The sequence below is a fragment of the Ambystoma mexicanum genome, chromosome 6q (genome assembly GCF_040938575.1).
Source record: "Ambystoma mexicanum isolate Mex_15411 chromosome 6q, UKY_AmexF1_1, whole genome shotgun sequence".
Classification (NCBI taxonomy): Eukaryota; Metazoa; Chordata; class Amphibia; order Caudata; family Ambystomatidae; genus Ambystoma; species Ambystoma mexicanum.
In genome coordinates this window covers 1,032,383,983-1,032,399,678 of record NC_090937.1, presented here as the reverse complement: position 1 = coordinate 1,032,399,678, position 15,696 = coordinate 1,032,383,983, and the positions used below count along the sequence as shown (strand labels likewise).

The window sequence follows — 15,696 nt, the reverse complement described above, 5'->3', positions numbered from 1 at the left end:
GTGACATCTTAAGTGGGGAGGGAAGGAACTCCCCGTGTTGAGGGTGGCCTCAAACTGTTACAGTACAATATTAAATCTGCCAATCTTCAGTGGAATTACCGCCGAACAGCAAGCCGTCATGACACAAATGGGAAGTTCAGTGGCGGCCACATTTAAAAACTCAATCCACTCAAAATCTCCAGAAACGAAGTGCCATCCAAGTCTAGAACACAGGAAAAACATGTCTGAAGGGAAAGGTGCTGGAAATAAGTTTACGCAAACCAAACTTTACTGAGCAGGATCTCAGTGTGCTTGCAGAGCAGGTGGTGGGCCATGCAGAGTAGCTATATGGGTCACACAACAGGAAGATGCCCGTGCACCAGAACACCGCCATAGGAAGGGAAATCCGGGACAAGGTGGGTGCATACATAAGAGGAGAGAAACGACCTCAAGGCCAGGGTCCGCACCCTTATCACAAACCACTGTCGGGAGACAGCCACTGGTGGAGGAAGTGTTGCCCCGCTACAGCTCACACCCTGGGAGGAGACTGAGCAGCATTGTGCACACGGCAGGCCTGGAGGGCGTGGGCACGGCATAGGTCGGAGCTAGCAGCACCACAGTGAGTACATGAATGAATAATGGGCCCATTATACAACACCAATAGAATGTCAACATACAGGCTTGCAGTCACCCAGCAGATATTCATCCAGCCAATGCACAAGCAAATAACGTAACGCCTCAGGACTGTTCATCATGAGGCATGCCAGGCATGAACCCCCTAAAATACTTACCATGGAGAAGGAGGAGGACCTCATGTAGAACAAATTCAACTACCATGGAATAGCAAGAATCATGGACAGTTAGCCAATCACATGGTACATCACCGCCACCTTTTGCCAGTGCGCCAAGCCACCCATGTATATACCCATCAGCAAAATGGCTGCCACACACGTAACAAATTCAACAGCCGTAGATGTCCGGGCAAAACTGAGAACAAATGCAACTTATCAGTAGCAGCAAAGCCTCTATGAACAGTGTGTCCCACCTAAAGCTGCACTTCCACCACCATAACTAGCAGGGCACTGCTCAGCTGACAGTAGTACAGGATACCCATTGGGCCAGCCCTACATGGGCACCCATCACCTTGTACAACCGTGAAGCACATGACGGCACCCTCCAGGCAAGGTACACATTCGAAACAGTTAAGATGCCCAGGATGGTGTCCTGACCCGGGAAACGGGTGCTCGCCTTGCATGGCGTCTCCTCGGCCTCTCTGTTCCATAGGGTCTGTGGTTCTGTTCCTGCCTCTGCGCCTCAATGTACATCAGGAGGTGCTGTATGTACAAGTTTGCAACTGCTAGTGACAGCATGGTGTTGGAAAGTGTGTTTGGGGAATGTGTGGGTATTTTGTATCCAGAGTGCATTGGGTGCACCTGTGGCTTCATTTCCTTCACCTGTTCGCATTTCCCTTCACCTTTTAGGTCGAGGCAACTTGTATTTTTGGTGGAATTTCCACCATTTTAATTGAACTTGTAATGTAGCGTAATTACCATTGTTGGTTTCATCTGTAATTCCGCTGGTGGAATTAGTGCCAAGACATGGCAGATTTAGCTTGCTCTGGCAGTAATCCCGATGGTGGAACTACTGCAGTGGAGTTACCGCCCATTTTCTGGAAAGCCCTAATTCAGTGAAGCAGTAAAAGTGAGTATAATTTTACAACCCCCAATTTTACCATATCCCGCAGAACTCATACTGAGGCCCTTAGTCATTCAACTTTCACAGTTTTCTTCCTATAAGTTTGTGTTAGATTACGACAGTGCCTTAAGTACACTTGTCTTTTGGACATTTAACTTTCAATTGCCATTTTCTTGAAGTAGATCATTCCTGCTGATGCTTTCCTTGTTTGCATGTATTACTTGCACCTGCGTCTCCATTGGCGCCCGCGTCTCCCCGTTGGCACCAACGTCTCCATTGGCGCCTAGGTCTCCCCTAGCACCTATATCTCCCCTGGCATGCATAATGGAAAACTGTCATTCGTCGCTGTCGTTGGCTAGACATGCTGTTGAGATTGTTCTGATAGACAGAGCTTGAATTTTGTTGGCAGTAGTATCTTTACCTTTGTGGAGGACTGCTTACCATACATTTAACTCCCCTCCACACACACACACACACCGAATTCTGAATCAGCATTGTACTTCGGTGGGAGTGCTAGATCTGCAAGACCAATCGTTCACCTTACTAATATTTTGACCAAGTTACCCACTGAGCTGTAGTTGCGCTTAGCAACATGATGGCTATTGTAAATTGATGTGTAGACTAGCCTTTGTATTCACCTTTTAAGTCCAAAATGGGCTCTACACCATTAGCGTGCTCAAGGGCAAAGGACCTGCATTTGCTTGACAACCTCACATTAACGGAAGTGGCGTAATGCCCATAGTAGAGTTTGTGATTACTGTGTCGATGTCAATGGCTTTTTGGACCAATTGGCAGAAATCTTTATTGGCTGCAGGAGCCAGCTAAAGAGTTTCTTCTATGAATTTAATCACACGCTCTAGTGGAACATTTGCATGAGGGTGATAAGAGTGCAACTGTGAAGTGCTGTATTTAACATTAAAGAAAATTAGACTTTTCCTGAGAGGTGACGTTTACCCCTCTGATGCAAAGTATTGGAGACTGCCTTTCCTAGGGAACAATTTAAGTACTTGTATGATGGTGCTTGTGGGAATTATATGAGGAATGTGTGTTCCGATTCGCTTCAATGTGAGGTGTGTAAGCACCACTAAATAGCACCTGCTACACAGCATGCACTCTATGGGACCAATGAAGTCTATGCTGACTTTCTCGCACATGTTACAATACCATCAAGACATGTGGCACAGCAGATATGACAGTAAAGAGCTGGACATCAACATTTTTCCCCTCTGTCTTCAAGTGTCCCTAGTGTGCCAGTAATAGGAGCATATTGGTGTTGGCTGGTGGTAAAAGCTGGTCATCCATCACTATGGATCCACTATGATCTCAGATGTTACTTTCCAGTATGGTTGGAGATCTTGCTCAAGTGTTCCTTTGCAGCTTATCATAGGTGTGTAGGCAGAGCTTCCTGCTCCAGATGTACGTCAAATTCTGTGGCCCAAGTGCAGGTCCACCTTTTGTTCTCTGAGCGACTATTTCTCTTCACGTCTGGGCTAAGATCGGGAAGTGAAAGCTGTGATGTAGTCGCATGCCATGTCTTTTTGCATCATGATGGCTCCCAGGCATACACGTTGGTGACAGAGAAGCAACATACTGTGGGATTGATTTCCTGCAGTTGTTATACCTCCATGGTGAACAGTTTGGTGCTGGCAATTTGATTGCCACAGCATAATAGATGTATATACAGATGGGGAGGAGAGGGTTGTGCAGGGACGATACAAGGAGGTACTGAGTGGGCAGGGGAAAAGTTGGGTTTGGCGGTGGGTGGTCCCCCATTACAAGAAAGTATTATATTGCAACAGTAACATTATCATGACAAAACAGTTGAATTTAAAAGTTGCGGGGGTGAGGCCACATTGAACCGTGATTAAAAGCAGTGAAGGCAATGCATGAACGATGTTGCACTTTATGGAGTCAAAAGCAGTTTGGCATTGGGCATCCCATAGGAACATAACTCTTCATCAAGAGGCTGCAAAGGCATGGTCTTTGCTGAAAATTCAGTTAGCCCCATACATGAACAAAGCTGCATTTTGTTTGTGTGTGAAGGGGTTTTCTGGATTGACTCAACAAAGGATGTGTGGGACTTCATGCACTTCTCTAAAACGATTTGGAATTCTAAGAGCTGGGACTTGTCTCCGAGTAGGGTCATGCAAACGGCTTGAGCAGTTTTGCATCACATATGAGTTATGAACATCTTTGGAGTGGCCATGGATGTTTATAGTCCCAGAAGTAGATTCTATTTGGAATAACTTTTAGGAGATGCGCGTCTGAAAAAAAGGAGTGTGCAGAAAAGCTGCAAGGAATTTGGTCATAGTGAAGGACTCCTTTAGCAGTGACAAAGACACCAGTAGATTTAAGTCTGCCTTAAATTGAATTTGGTGGTTGGTGATTTGAGGTCAATCTAAGTAAAGTAAGTACAAGTTACTCAGCATAGGGACTGCTGCATTCTTAGTCCATGGTCTCCCTTTCCCCATACTAATGGGAGGTTATCCCGTAATGTGGATGCAACCAGGGTATATTGTGCAGCAGCATACATTCCCAAAAGAAAATTGGAGCAGAGCATACATGTACCAGGACATGGTACCACGTGCTGAGCTTCCCATGCACATGCTACGCACCCTATACATCAGTCCTTGTAACAGTGTGGAATCCGGTCCACTTAGTATCAGGGGTGGGGATAGTATGGAGGAAAGTGGAATATGGACTAAACAGTGGTCGCTACAGTGAGTCTCATCCCAGTCTCATCCCATTTCCTCCATACTAATGGGAGATTGCAAAGCACTCCAAACTGCACTGGGTGTATGGAAACTGCTGGCCAAAGAGGACACACGGAATGGCCCCACTGAAAGGAGCATCTGATCTAAAGCTGGCGTCTATTGAGTAATGCCTGCAGAAGGCATGACGGGTTGTTTAATTGGTTGCCTTACAGATTTACTATAAGGTAACATGTTGTTGAAAAGCCATCAAAGTTGCCTTTGCCTGCACCAGGTTGGGGGAAGCTGGCTCTCCAAAATTAAAGTGACCAGCCAGCGGGCGATGGTCATCTTAGAAGCCTTAAGATCAGGAAAAAAAACCCACAGAGGTGCTCCAATTAGCTGAATGACTTAAGAGTGTACCAGGTAGAACCTGAGAGCTCTTGCCACATCCAGATTGCAGAGTGCTTCCCTTCAGAAGACAGGGTCAGATAGAAAACTGGTAGTGAAATGTCCCGGTTCGAATTAAATGAAGGTAAAATCTTGGGAAGTAAAGAAGGAGCTAGGCACTTGCCAAGACAAAGTGACAGGCACCAAGAAAACAGTTTCCCCAAGCACAAATACCTATTTATGCTGACACAATAGGCTCAATAGGCTTGTGAGACAACATAAAGAGAACATTGATGTTACAGGCAGGGTCTGGAACGGGCGGGTATATCCTAAGAAACCCATTGAAATCCTTCACCAGATGGTTGGAGAGAAAGATGACATTGTTGCCCACAATAAGGTAGGTACCGACCACTGAAATCCAGCTCTGACTGTAGTCTAGGCAATGCCTGGACTCTGTCAGATGAGACATATGGCAAAATATGTTCCAAAGAGGTGAGGATAGGATGGATCTCTGCCTCTAAACACCAATGGAAAAGGCGGGTCCGATTGCTGGCCTACTGCGGGTTAGTAGATTTACTGGCTGCCTTTAATAAACCTCATCTCTAGTGTCTTGAGACAAACCCACCCCTGCAAAGGTCACGTTCACAGGCACCAAGCCCCTAAGGAAAGAGATGGGGTGGGGGAAAGAGAACAGCGAAGCACTAGCCCCCCCCCCTTGCTGAGACAGATTTGTTCTCTGTGAGAGAAACCACAGGGGGGTGGGAGGGACTCCTCAAGAAGATCTCAAAAACAAATCCTGTTTGACCAATGTTGGGCTATCGGCAGAAGACAAGTGGAAGGTATGCTTTAGCTTGTATGGCACCTTTGCAATCAAAGGAATTTGAATAATGCACAGACTGGGTCTAATCCTTCCAACAGAGGACAAAAGGTTTTAACTGGACAGTCCACTATCCAACCCCTCTGATGAGGAACAAGGATCACTCATGATTCTGGTGGAATGGTGAACACGTTTATTAGTAGAAAGCAGTGACAGCACAAACCCAACAGCAACACGAGACACAAAGGTCCGAGCGTCCCTTCCCTCCGAACGTCCCTTCCCTCCGAACCCCCAGCCTTTTTTTACTGTCAGGGGTATTTGGCAGTATTTTTGAAGAGCCTGTTGTGGTATTTTGGTGAGCCCTAAATATACAGGACTGCCTGGTATTATTCTTATACTGGGATAATAAACGGTAAGCCAAGACCGGACCTGGTGCGCCCTAAATTACGATTTCATCATCATGTGGTATTTTATCTACAATACCACTTTGGTGGTAATCCAGAAAACACTTATCGGGACACCTGAATGCTGTTATTTATATAAACAACCCTAGAGATGGACCAAATTCACAGTGACCCGTTTTGTATTTACAAAGTGTGGCAATATGAGAATACCACATGCGGTAAAATGCAATTACCACCTGCTTCACATGTCTGTATATGCTATCACAAATAACCAGGACACACAATAAACAGACGGAGGCTGACATACTCTTTTTCTTCTTGTGCCTTATAAGGAATTAGAATTATGCAAAATACAAAAAACAAAACGTGCAATGCACAGTGTATTCACATGACATTTCCCGTGATTCAAAAATGAAAGTGTAATAGCCACAAATACATTTCATTTGCAATTGCTTCCCATTTGATAAGTGAGCTTTTCCACACAATGGACTTCAAGCACCCTTCTAAGGACCTTGAAAGATAGCATTCGATTTCCACAGCTCAATGCCTTTGGTTATATTTGAAGCTTGCTACTTGGGTGGTGAAGAACACATGAAAAATAACTAACCACGTTTGTTAATGTAAAACAGAATTCTCCAGTCTGCAATTGCCTGTATAATGCACCTCACAAACCACAGATCACACACCTCAATTTATATTTGTGAACTCACCAAAAACATACTTGGTTCTGCGAGTCCTCGGTCTGCAAGGGAGGAATTCTCTCTCCACCCAGCTGCCTGGACAGTGCTTGCACACAAAATCTCTTATCGCCATGGATGAACTCAGGGAAGCCTTCCGAGCCAGCCTGCTTGCCTGCCAGCGAATACAGCACACTCAGAGCTAGCCAGAGAGCCCATGAAGAAGGAAAGAACCTCCTTTTTACTGACAGCCCTTTTAAATCCTCTGTGACCCCGCCCGTGAATGTATGTTTCCCTACATAAAATGTAAGAAGATACCGTCTTTGAAGTAATGTCATGTGCCAATCTGAACCACCTCCCTTTAACAAACCAACTCACTAGCATGTTCCAGAAATCGCATGATCAGCCTGCACTGTTAGAAGGCAGCAAACGCATGAAAAGTGTTACATTTCTCCACACTGTTTTCCTATTCTGAGAATGAACAAAGAGTTTGCTTTAAGCAAAACATGCTCTACATTCCACAGCTCGCATTCCTCACAGCTTCACTGTAAAAGCAATTTTCATTCTTCGTTTGCGATTCTTGCATTTCCAATTAACATTGCACAGCCTGCGATTGCCGTCACATTCAGTGTTCCAATTTGCACCAAAGGTTTGCACCAAAAGTTATGGATTGAGCTGCCTTGAATATTAGTAAGGGGATATATTAGTAATTTGGAGATGTTGGTGAGTAAGTACATTGTGAGTTTTATACTTCATTGCAATACAGTCCATATTACTGTGGTGCAGTGAAAAATGATATCGGCTTTTATGCAGTACACAATTCAAACACCCCTTTATTTTGCTATGTGCTCTATGCATTCACAATACTGACCTACACCAGGTTCAACCCAGAGCCTCACACTCTTGTCTCAAACACTTATTCACAAATGGGGTCAGTTTTCATTGTTGTTGAAATTCAGAGCCTTAGTTGAAATTTAGAGCCTTTGAAGCATTTCAGCTAAAATGTGCAGCTCTTTTCCTACACTACCCACCAGGGCTCATACTTGCCAATGTAAAGGGGTGGCCCCTACAGGTCAATGTTGCACACTAAATTCATACTGCTAGCAAAGAACAAAGCCTCATTATATCAGCCTTCGATACCAGCTGCGCTCCTTCATGTAGCAAGTTTTATCAGCGAGGTCACCCCCATCATGACTCAGTTAGCCAAGATGCCCATACTCCTTAAAGATTCCCATACCCTTTGAGGCAAGCGAGAGCGCTCTCCTGTGTCACTTTTCTTAAGAAAACAAGAGTTTAGGACCTGCTGGCATATGTCAAAAGGGAAACACGCCAAAAGCAAGAACTTAGAAAGCGAACAAACAAGCTAGACGAGAGGCCTTCATCGCAAAGACATGCGCAGTATGTTCTACAGTGTCCAGCTTGGATAAGCAAGAAAGGTTGTTCAAATTTGTATTCACCATTTGATATTCTCGACTATTTGGGTGTCACCTACACTAACTACACTGATGACACCCAGATACTCATCCCCATCACTGTAGACCACGTAACTGACTCCAAAGCTCTTAACAACGTCTATTCAGTCATTCAGCTCCGGATGGCACATCACGGACTATGCTTAAACGATAAGACTGAGCTACTTATCTTAGGCTCCCACCTTAAACTCAAACTGGACCCCACCTTCAAAGCCTTTAGCATCGATGGGAATACCATCAAGGTGTCTAACAAAACCCTCGGCTTCTACCTGGACTCGACCCTCTCGCTGACGAGAAAAGTCAATGCGGTGGTCTCAAACTCTGCATACACATGCAAACTCCTAACAGCTTGCAGACCGTTCCTTACTGCCTCACAGCACACACTGCCACCCGACCACTCAGATCTGCAAAAGCTCATTCACTGGCCATACCCAGATTTAAACTGCAGAAAGCTGGGGGGTCCTGTTTCCCAGTCCTAGCCTCCAAACTATGGAAAAACACTTCCTAACATACTCAGAACTGAACTCCCTTACCTTGCTTTTAAGAAGAAAGCCAAACTATGCCTCACTGAGCAGGACTTGGCCTCCTCCACCGCTTAATGTAAAGATTCCTTAAATCCCTATAAATACTTCTGCAAAATTGAGACCCGATATTATAATCTCTGCCCTATTTTGGCAACTTATTTTCTGTAAATGTACATGCAGAAACATTTCTGTAAACACCACAGACAAATGGATCTGCATAATATATGTAATGTAATATATGTACCTTCCAATACCTGTATCATGATGCCATTTGTGACGTTATCTGTAACTTTGTAAGAAATGCGCCCAGACGCCCTTGGGCCAGGAGCACAATATAAATTAACTCAAATAAAATACAAAACATGGCAGGTTAGAGGGCCTAGTCACTATAATACTGCAGTGACAGGCCTGGGGAGTACATAATATTTTCATTTCCCAATTCCTCCACACCTCCATCAGGCATATAGAGCACATTTGTTGCAGTATTTGGATGCAAAGAGTTTGACAAGAGGAGATCCTTGCAGAACAACAATTTGAACTAGCACATCACTTGTGAAAGGCCTGAGACTTCTTACTTCGGGAGTCCGCTTGAACATTCAGCTCCACTGCCAGGTGACAACTACTGGGAAGATGTCCATGGCAAGGCGCCAATGCCAAATCTCAATATACAGCTAGAACAGTGGTGGCAAGACCGTTTTGGGTACCAATCAGTTTATTCAGATAAAACATGGCTATGGTGTGGACAGTGTAGATTAGAACTCAGTGGCCTCTTGGTGAAATCTGAAAAGACTTTGGAGTTACAAACATGGCTATGAATCCTAAGACAATTATGTTAGAAAGCTCCTCATGGGTCCAAAGCAAGCTCAGGAAGAATCAGTCACTATGCTGTTGCTTGGGGGAAGGGATAGAAAAAAGGTACCCTTAAGAGGATGATAGCCACTTTCGTCGACCAGTGCCGGTCCGTTTTAACCAAAGCCAGTAGCAGATTTGATTTCTGTGCAACTGTGATTGTGACTCCAGAGTTCCACAAGGTGTAGAGGATTGTCTCATTTGCATCCATGACTGAGGAACAACCAGAATGTAGGGAGCAATGAATCCCAGAGTGACAACCTCAACTATCAGGTAGGGGTAGTAAGTTGACACAAAAGTACAATTAGTCCACACACGTCTAGAAAATCCACCAGACATATATTGACAAATATATATTTTAATCAAGTGACACGACACAGGACTCTGGTAAAATAAGTACTTATGGTATAATACATAGTATTAAAAATATACCAAGTACATAACAAAAATCTCTCCTAACAGCATTGTCTATATGTGTGTATATATACAAAACCTAAAAAGAAGTTAAATCCCCCTAAGGGCCTGCACAATTCTGTAGTGTCCTAAAGACACAACCCCAACCCTATTATAAATGGAAGGCCCTATACCAAGGATCATGATCAAACACATGGAACTAAGGGGTAGGTAGAGAAGGGACCTATGTATATTTAACCAATGAGGAAAAATACCTGAAGCCTACAACATTAATTTGGTTCCCCTGGGACATAATATTAAAAATAATGCCAACATGCACATGATAATACCTAAAGCGCAGGAAAGTTTCAAACCATATCGAAAGGCTTCCAAGAATAAAGATATTTTAGAAACAGTTAACTTAGTCACACAATCCAGGAAAAAATAGTCACAGTGTCACCAAGAGTAGCTACAATGTTGAAAATGCATTCGTCAATTGAGCAATGCAGAGCAGGACTTTAAAAATGGATTATAAATTAGGTTATGTACGATCATTCTAATCGTTGGACCAGAGCTCGCTGAAACGCTTATATATCTAGAAACATATTCCAGGGGCAACCCCAGAGTCAATTGTAGGAGAGTTTGAGCAGATTTAAAGTTCCATAGGAAACAAAGGGAGGAAACTCAATGGGTCATGGTAAGTCAATTCTACCCCACATGTGCGTATTCCGTGGCACATAACAGCAGGTAAGGCAGAAAATAACCCAAATAATTGTTGCAGAGATTGATGGATGAACCGAAAACCCCAGAGGAAGATGCAACCACGCAGTACTACCCCCAATAGAACTCAATGGGAACTATGGTAGTGACTAGTCACTAGAGAATCTCAACCCCAGACCAGCGAACCCACAGAGCGAGAATCACAAATAACTGCCCACCCAGGACCCCACGGCAAGTACTCACATTGGTGATTTCGATGAAAATGGCTCCAGCAGCATGAAATAACCCAGTATGTACAGGGCTTCTTTCCTTAAGTGTGGTTCACAGGATGCGGGAAATGGAGGAATGTGGCAGTAAACAGCCCAGAAAATGGTTCAAGTGAGGAGGGCTCAACACAGCAGATATTGAGAATCAGCAAGACTAGTTAGGAAGCCCAGGTTGGACTTTTACATGCAGAGAAAAAAACTCCAGATCAGTATATGCCCCAGACTCTGCACTCAGCAGGTTTCGCCAATGAGGGATTCAAAAACAGCAGAAAGCATGGGCAAACGCGCAACGTCCAAGCTCCAGAAGCAAAGCAGCAAGAGAGGAGCAGGGTCATGGCAGAGCCTAAATTCCACTGCACTAGATACCAATCGATAAAGTGGGCTGGGGGCAAAGGGTCAGCTGACCAACCAAAAGGGTTGGTTAGTCGGACTGCCACTTAGCTATAGTCCCCTCCACAGAAAGTGAGAGGATGAGCCCAGGCTCTATAATGAACTAATCAAGTTAGGACCAATATGAAGGCTGTCATTATGGGCTCACAAAGAGGCCACGTGGTCAGAAAGGCCATTTTAAGGCCACCTTGAGGCAAACCCAAACAAACGAAGCAGTGAAACAAAAAGGGACAGAGCAGAATAAACAAAAAGCTTTGGTCCCCTGGATTTAGAAATTAATTTGCAGGATGGGTGCGAGACTAAGAAAATCTCCAAGATCCATACATTATTGGACAGATCTGACCCCTCATCCAGCTTTGTTTATATGGAACAATGGGAGCAGGACCTGTGTCGATCCATACCCGAGGAGACATGGGCACAAATTTGGCAGCGGGCGGCGAACGCGTCTCACTCTCTCTAATAAAGAAAACACCTAGAAAATGCTGTACCTTTCGTACCTATTCCCCACCCGGCTCCATCATTTTGACTCTGCTATATTGCCGCTTTGTTGGAGAGGCTGTGGGCAGGAGTGGTAATTACCTCCATATGTGGCGGATCTGCAGGAAAGCCCAGTCCTAGGGGGGAGAGGTGGTAGCCCTCATAATGGAAATAACGAGTGCGGCTTTACCCATGGACACAGGGGTGATACTCCTGGGTGAACCAATGGAGCCAATTTTTCCTACGAGTGGCCCAAGAGCGATCCTGATTTCTCACCTGCGGATGGCGGCACGCATTCTCTGGCTAGATTTTTGGAAAAGTGGAGAGGGTCCCCAGGTTAACGTATGGTGGTGCAAGATCTGGGAGGTCGCATCTTCTGAGAAGGTGGGGGCGATTTTCCAGGGTAAATATGCTAAATATGTGCCATGTGGCTCCCATTACATGCATTTTGTGAAAGATATCCTGCACGTTCTGTTAAACCACAAATGCTGCAACACTTTTCCTTAATCTAGACCCTTCAAGTATAGGGCCCCCTGGGGGACATGTGGGAGATGGGGGGTGGCGGGTAGCTCGAAAGCGGCGTGGCTTACCTCATATTTGACATGCATGGCACATCTTATGATTATGTTCCTCCTATGTTGCGTTCTGTATTTTTTGCTAAGGTTTTCCACTTTTTTGTTGTATGGAAAATTACAAAAGTGAGCGTCTTTTTTTAAATGTTTTTTTTTAAAGCATTGGTACCCCAATGAGGTAAATGGCTTGCACTAACTAAAGCATACCACCAACCTACTCCATAAACACTGTGTAGGGTGACCAACGCACCCAGGGCAAACATGGGGGCCCTGAGGGACCTCTGGGACTGTGATTTAGGGGCGACTAATCCATATACTTTTAGTATGGCAAAAGGGGCCATGAAGGGAGGGGGGTTTCAGGAGCAGTCCCCCCCTGGCTGTCAAAAAGAAGTCAATGATCCAAAAAAATACACGGGCAAAAGCAAAACGTTGAGGGCCCTAAAATGCGGCCCCAGAACCCCCTTAACTGTAATTCTGATCTAACATTCAGTTTAAGGAATGACCACCTCTTGCACAATGTGAGACACATAATAAACAAAAAATGCAAATATGAGCGTTCGCACGGCTTTTCATTGTAAGGCCATTGTGAACTAGAACACCGCACGTTTCTTTCTTATATCCAAAGCGTATAGAGTGTCCATGAAATGATGAATAAAGTGTTTGCAAATACGTTTGCTTGTTGTGTATATGCACAAAAAAATCACTTACTCCCAAACATCGAGGCAAGATGCTCTGGCGCGTGTAATTACACAGCCTTCGCCAGACTGGTTTCCTCCCAGAATAAAGTAAGCAGGAGCCAGCAACTTCGTTTTCACAAGCTGGTTCTTTGCGTCCCCGTAGCTGTGTTAAAACATGAGAAGTTGTGTTTAAACAGACCATGAAGCAGTGACAAAACAGCGTTTTATACTAGATATTGCATTCTATTTAAAATGAACAACTGCAAAAATGAATGTGAGCTCAAGAGCGAGTGGTTCACTCGGACATGCTGAACTATAATGCAACACTGCTTGGGGCGGTGAGGAACTGCTGGGGAAAAACGAATATTGGCAAAGTCCATAGGTCTGGCTTTTTTAAAGTGTACAATTCAGTGTAAAGCGGGACTTATTGGTGGAAAATTAATAGCTGTATGCATTTGCCCCGGTCTGGTTGGTGGAGTCGCCAAGGGGGCCAGATGCCACAAGAGGCTCGGGCTATGGTCAGTATGGAGAGGATCACACAATGTGGGGGGAGGAGGGGCCCTACGAGCCAAATGCACTAGCCAACTGTGCATGGCCAGTAATATTATGCACAGTAATGCTATCACAAGAAAACAGATTAATGCTGGCTCTGCCAACATACGCTAGTATCTCCATGTAAGAACACACTCCAGTTGGCTTGCCCTTAATTTCAGTAAAAATATCATGCCACAGGAAGAACACATGTTATTGCTGGCTGCAAATGCTTCCTCCCCACCACCATGTACAACCCTTTTTCATGTAGCTTTGCCCTTAACGTCAGTAAAATAAGCTGTGCATCAGTAAGAAAACCTCTCCTTGCTGCCTGTAGAAATACTCCCCGGCTACAATCTAAGAACGTTTATCGAGTTGACTGACTTTAATGCTAGTAAAACATGCAATGCCACAGAAAGGTAACATTTCCTTTCTGCCTGCACAAATGCCACCACCCCCATGTAAGAACGCGCATTATATTGGCCGCAACCTTAATCTGAGTAAAAAAATGCCAAGCCACAGAAAGAAAATGTCCAGGCTGCGTACCCTGTTGCACTATACATGCCCCAGCTGAACCCCTCCTCTATGTAAAAAGGCTCATCAAGTTGGCTTTGCCCACCAATGCCAGTAACACAGGCCATGGCACTGTAATAATATGTCCATTCTCCAATGCCCCCTACCAGAGCCCCAGGGAGGCACCATTGCATCCATATCCATTCACCCAGCAGCCACTCATCCTTACAGCTTCTCTCTCAAAGAACACACGCACAAAGAGCATTCACATGCGCACTCACTCCCATACATACACACCATTCACACTGAACTCTTATTCATAGTTCAAGTTGCAGGAAAGTTGCATTTAGAAGTGTGCCCAATAGACACTCTGGAAAGTTGCATTTAGAAGTGTGCCCAATAGACACTCTGGAAAGTTGCATTTAGAAGTGTGCCCAATAGACACTCTGGAAAGTTGCATTTAGAAGAGTGCCCAATAGACACTCTGGAAAGTTGCATTTAGAAGTGTACCCAATAGCCTCTGTGAGAGTTGCATTTAGAAGTGTGCCCAATAGCCTCTCTGGAAAATTGAATCTAGAAGTGTTCCCAATAGCCTGCCCACTCTAACCTACATTTCAATGGCCCGCAGTATAAAGTCAAATAATGATTGCTAGCATACGCCACACTTAGATGAAATCTCTAACAACCTCTCTATGAAAATTGAATCTAGAAGTGTACCCAACGGCATTTAGAAGTGTACCCAATTGCATTTAGAAGCTGCACCCAATAGCCTCTCTGTGAAAGCTGAATTTAGAACTGTTCCCACTTGCATTTAGAAGTGTACCCAGTTGCACCTGAAAGTTGCACCCAATAGCCTCCCTGAGAAAGTTGAATTTAGAATTGTCCCCACCTGCTGTAGAATTGTACCCAATTGCATTTAGAAGCTGCACCCAATTAGCCTCTCTGTGAAAGTTGATTTTAGAATTGTTCCCACCTGCATTAGAAGTATACCCAATCTTATTTAGAAGTTACGCCCAATAGCCTCTCTGAGAAAGTTGAATTAGAATTGTTCCCTCTTGCAATTAGAAGTGTATCCAGCGGCATTTTAGAAGTGTACCCAATTGCATTTAGAAGCTGGACCCAATAGCTTATCTGAAAGTTGAATTTAGAACTGTTCCCACCTGCATTTAGAAGTGTACCCAACAGCATTTTAGAAGTGTAACCAGTTACACTTGAAAGTTGCACCCAATAGCCTCTCTGTGAAAGTTGAATTCAGAATTGTTCCCAACAGCGTTTTAGAAGTGTACCCAGTTGCACTTGAAAGTTGCACCCAATAGCCTCTCTGTGAAAGTTGAATTCAGAATTGTTCCCACCTGCATGAGAAATATTCCATTTTATTTAGAAGCTGCGCCCAATTGCCTCTCTGAGAAAGTTGAATTAAGAACTGTCCCCACCTGCATCTAGAACTGTACCCTGCACCCTCTCTGTGAAAGTTGAATTCAGAATTGTTCCCACCTGCATTAGAAATATTCCATTTTATTTAGAAGCTGCGCCCAATTGCCTCTCTGAGAAAGTTGAATTAAGAACTGTTCCCACCTGCATCTAGAACTGTACCCTGCACCCTCTCTGTGAAAGTTGAATTAAGAACTGTTCCCACCTGCATCTAGAACTGTACCCTGCA

General features: G+C 44.5%; 1 protein-coding gene across 1 annotated transcript in view; it reads right to left on the bottom strand.

Annotated features, from left to right (window-relative positions):
- The window catches only part of ASAH1 (N-acylsphingosine amidohydrolase 1), a 521,915-nt gene that overhangs the window by 44,879 nt on the left and 461,340 nt on the right, over positions 1 to 15,696 (bottom strand). Inside the window, exon 11 of the mRNA XM_069631558.1 lies at positions 13,024 to 13,155. Coding sequence (XP_069487659.1) covers positions 13,024 to 13,155 — 132 coding nt within the window. The remainder of the gene's footprint in view (positions 1 to 13,023; positions 13,156 to 15,696) is intronic.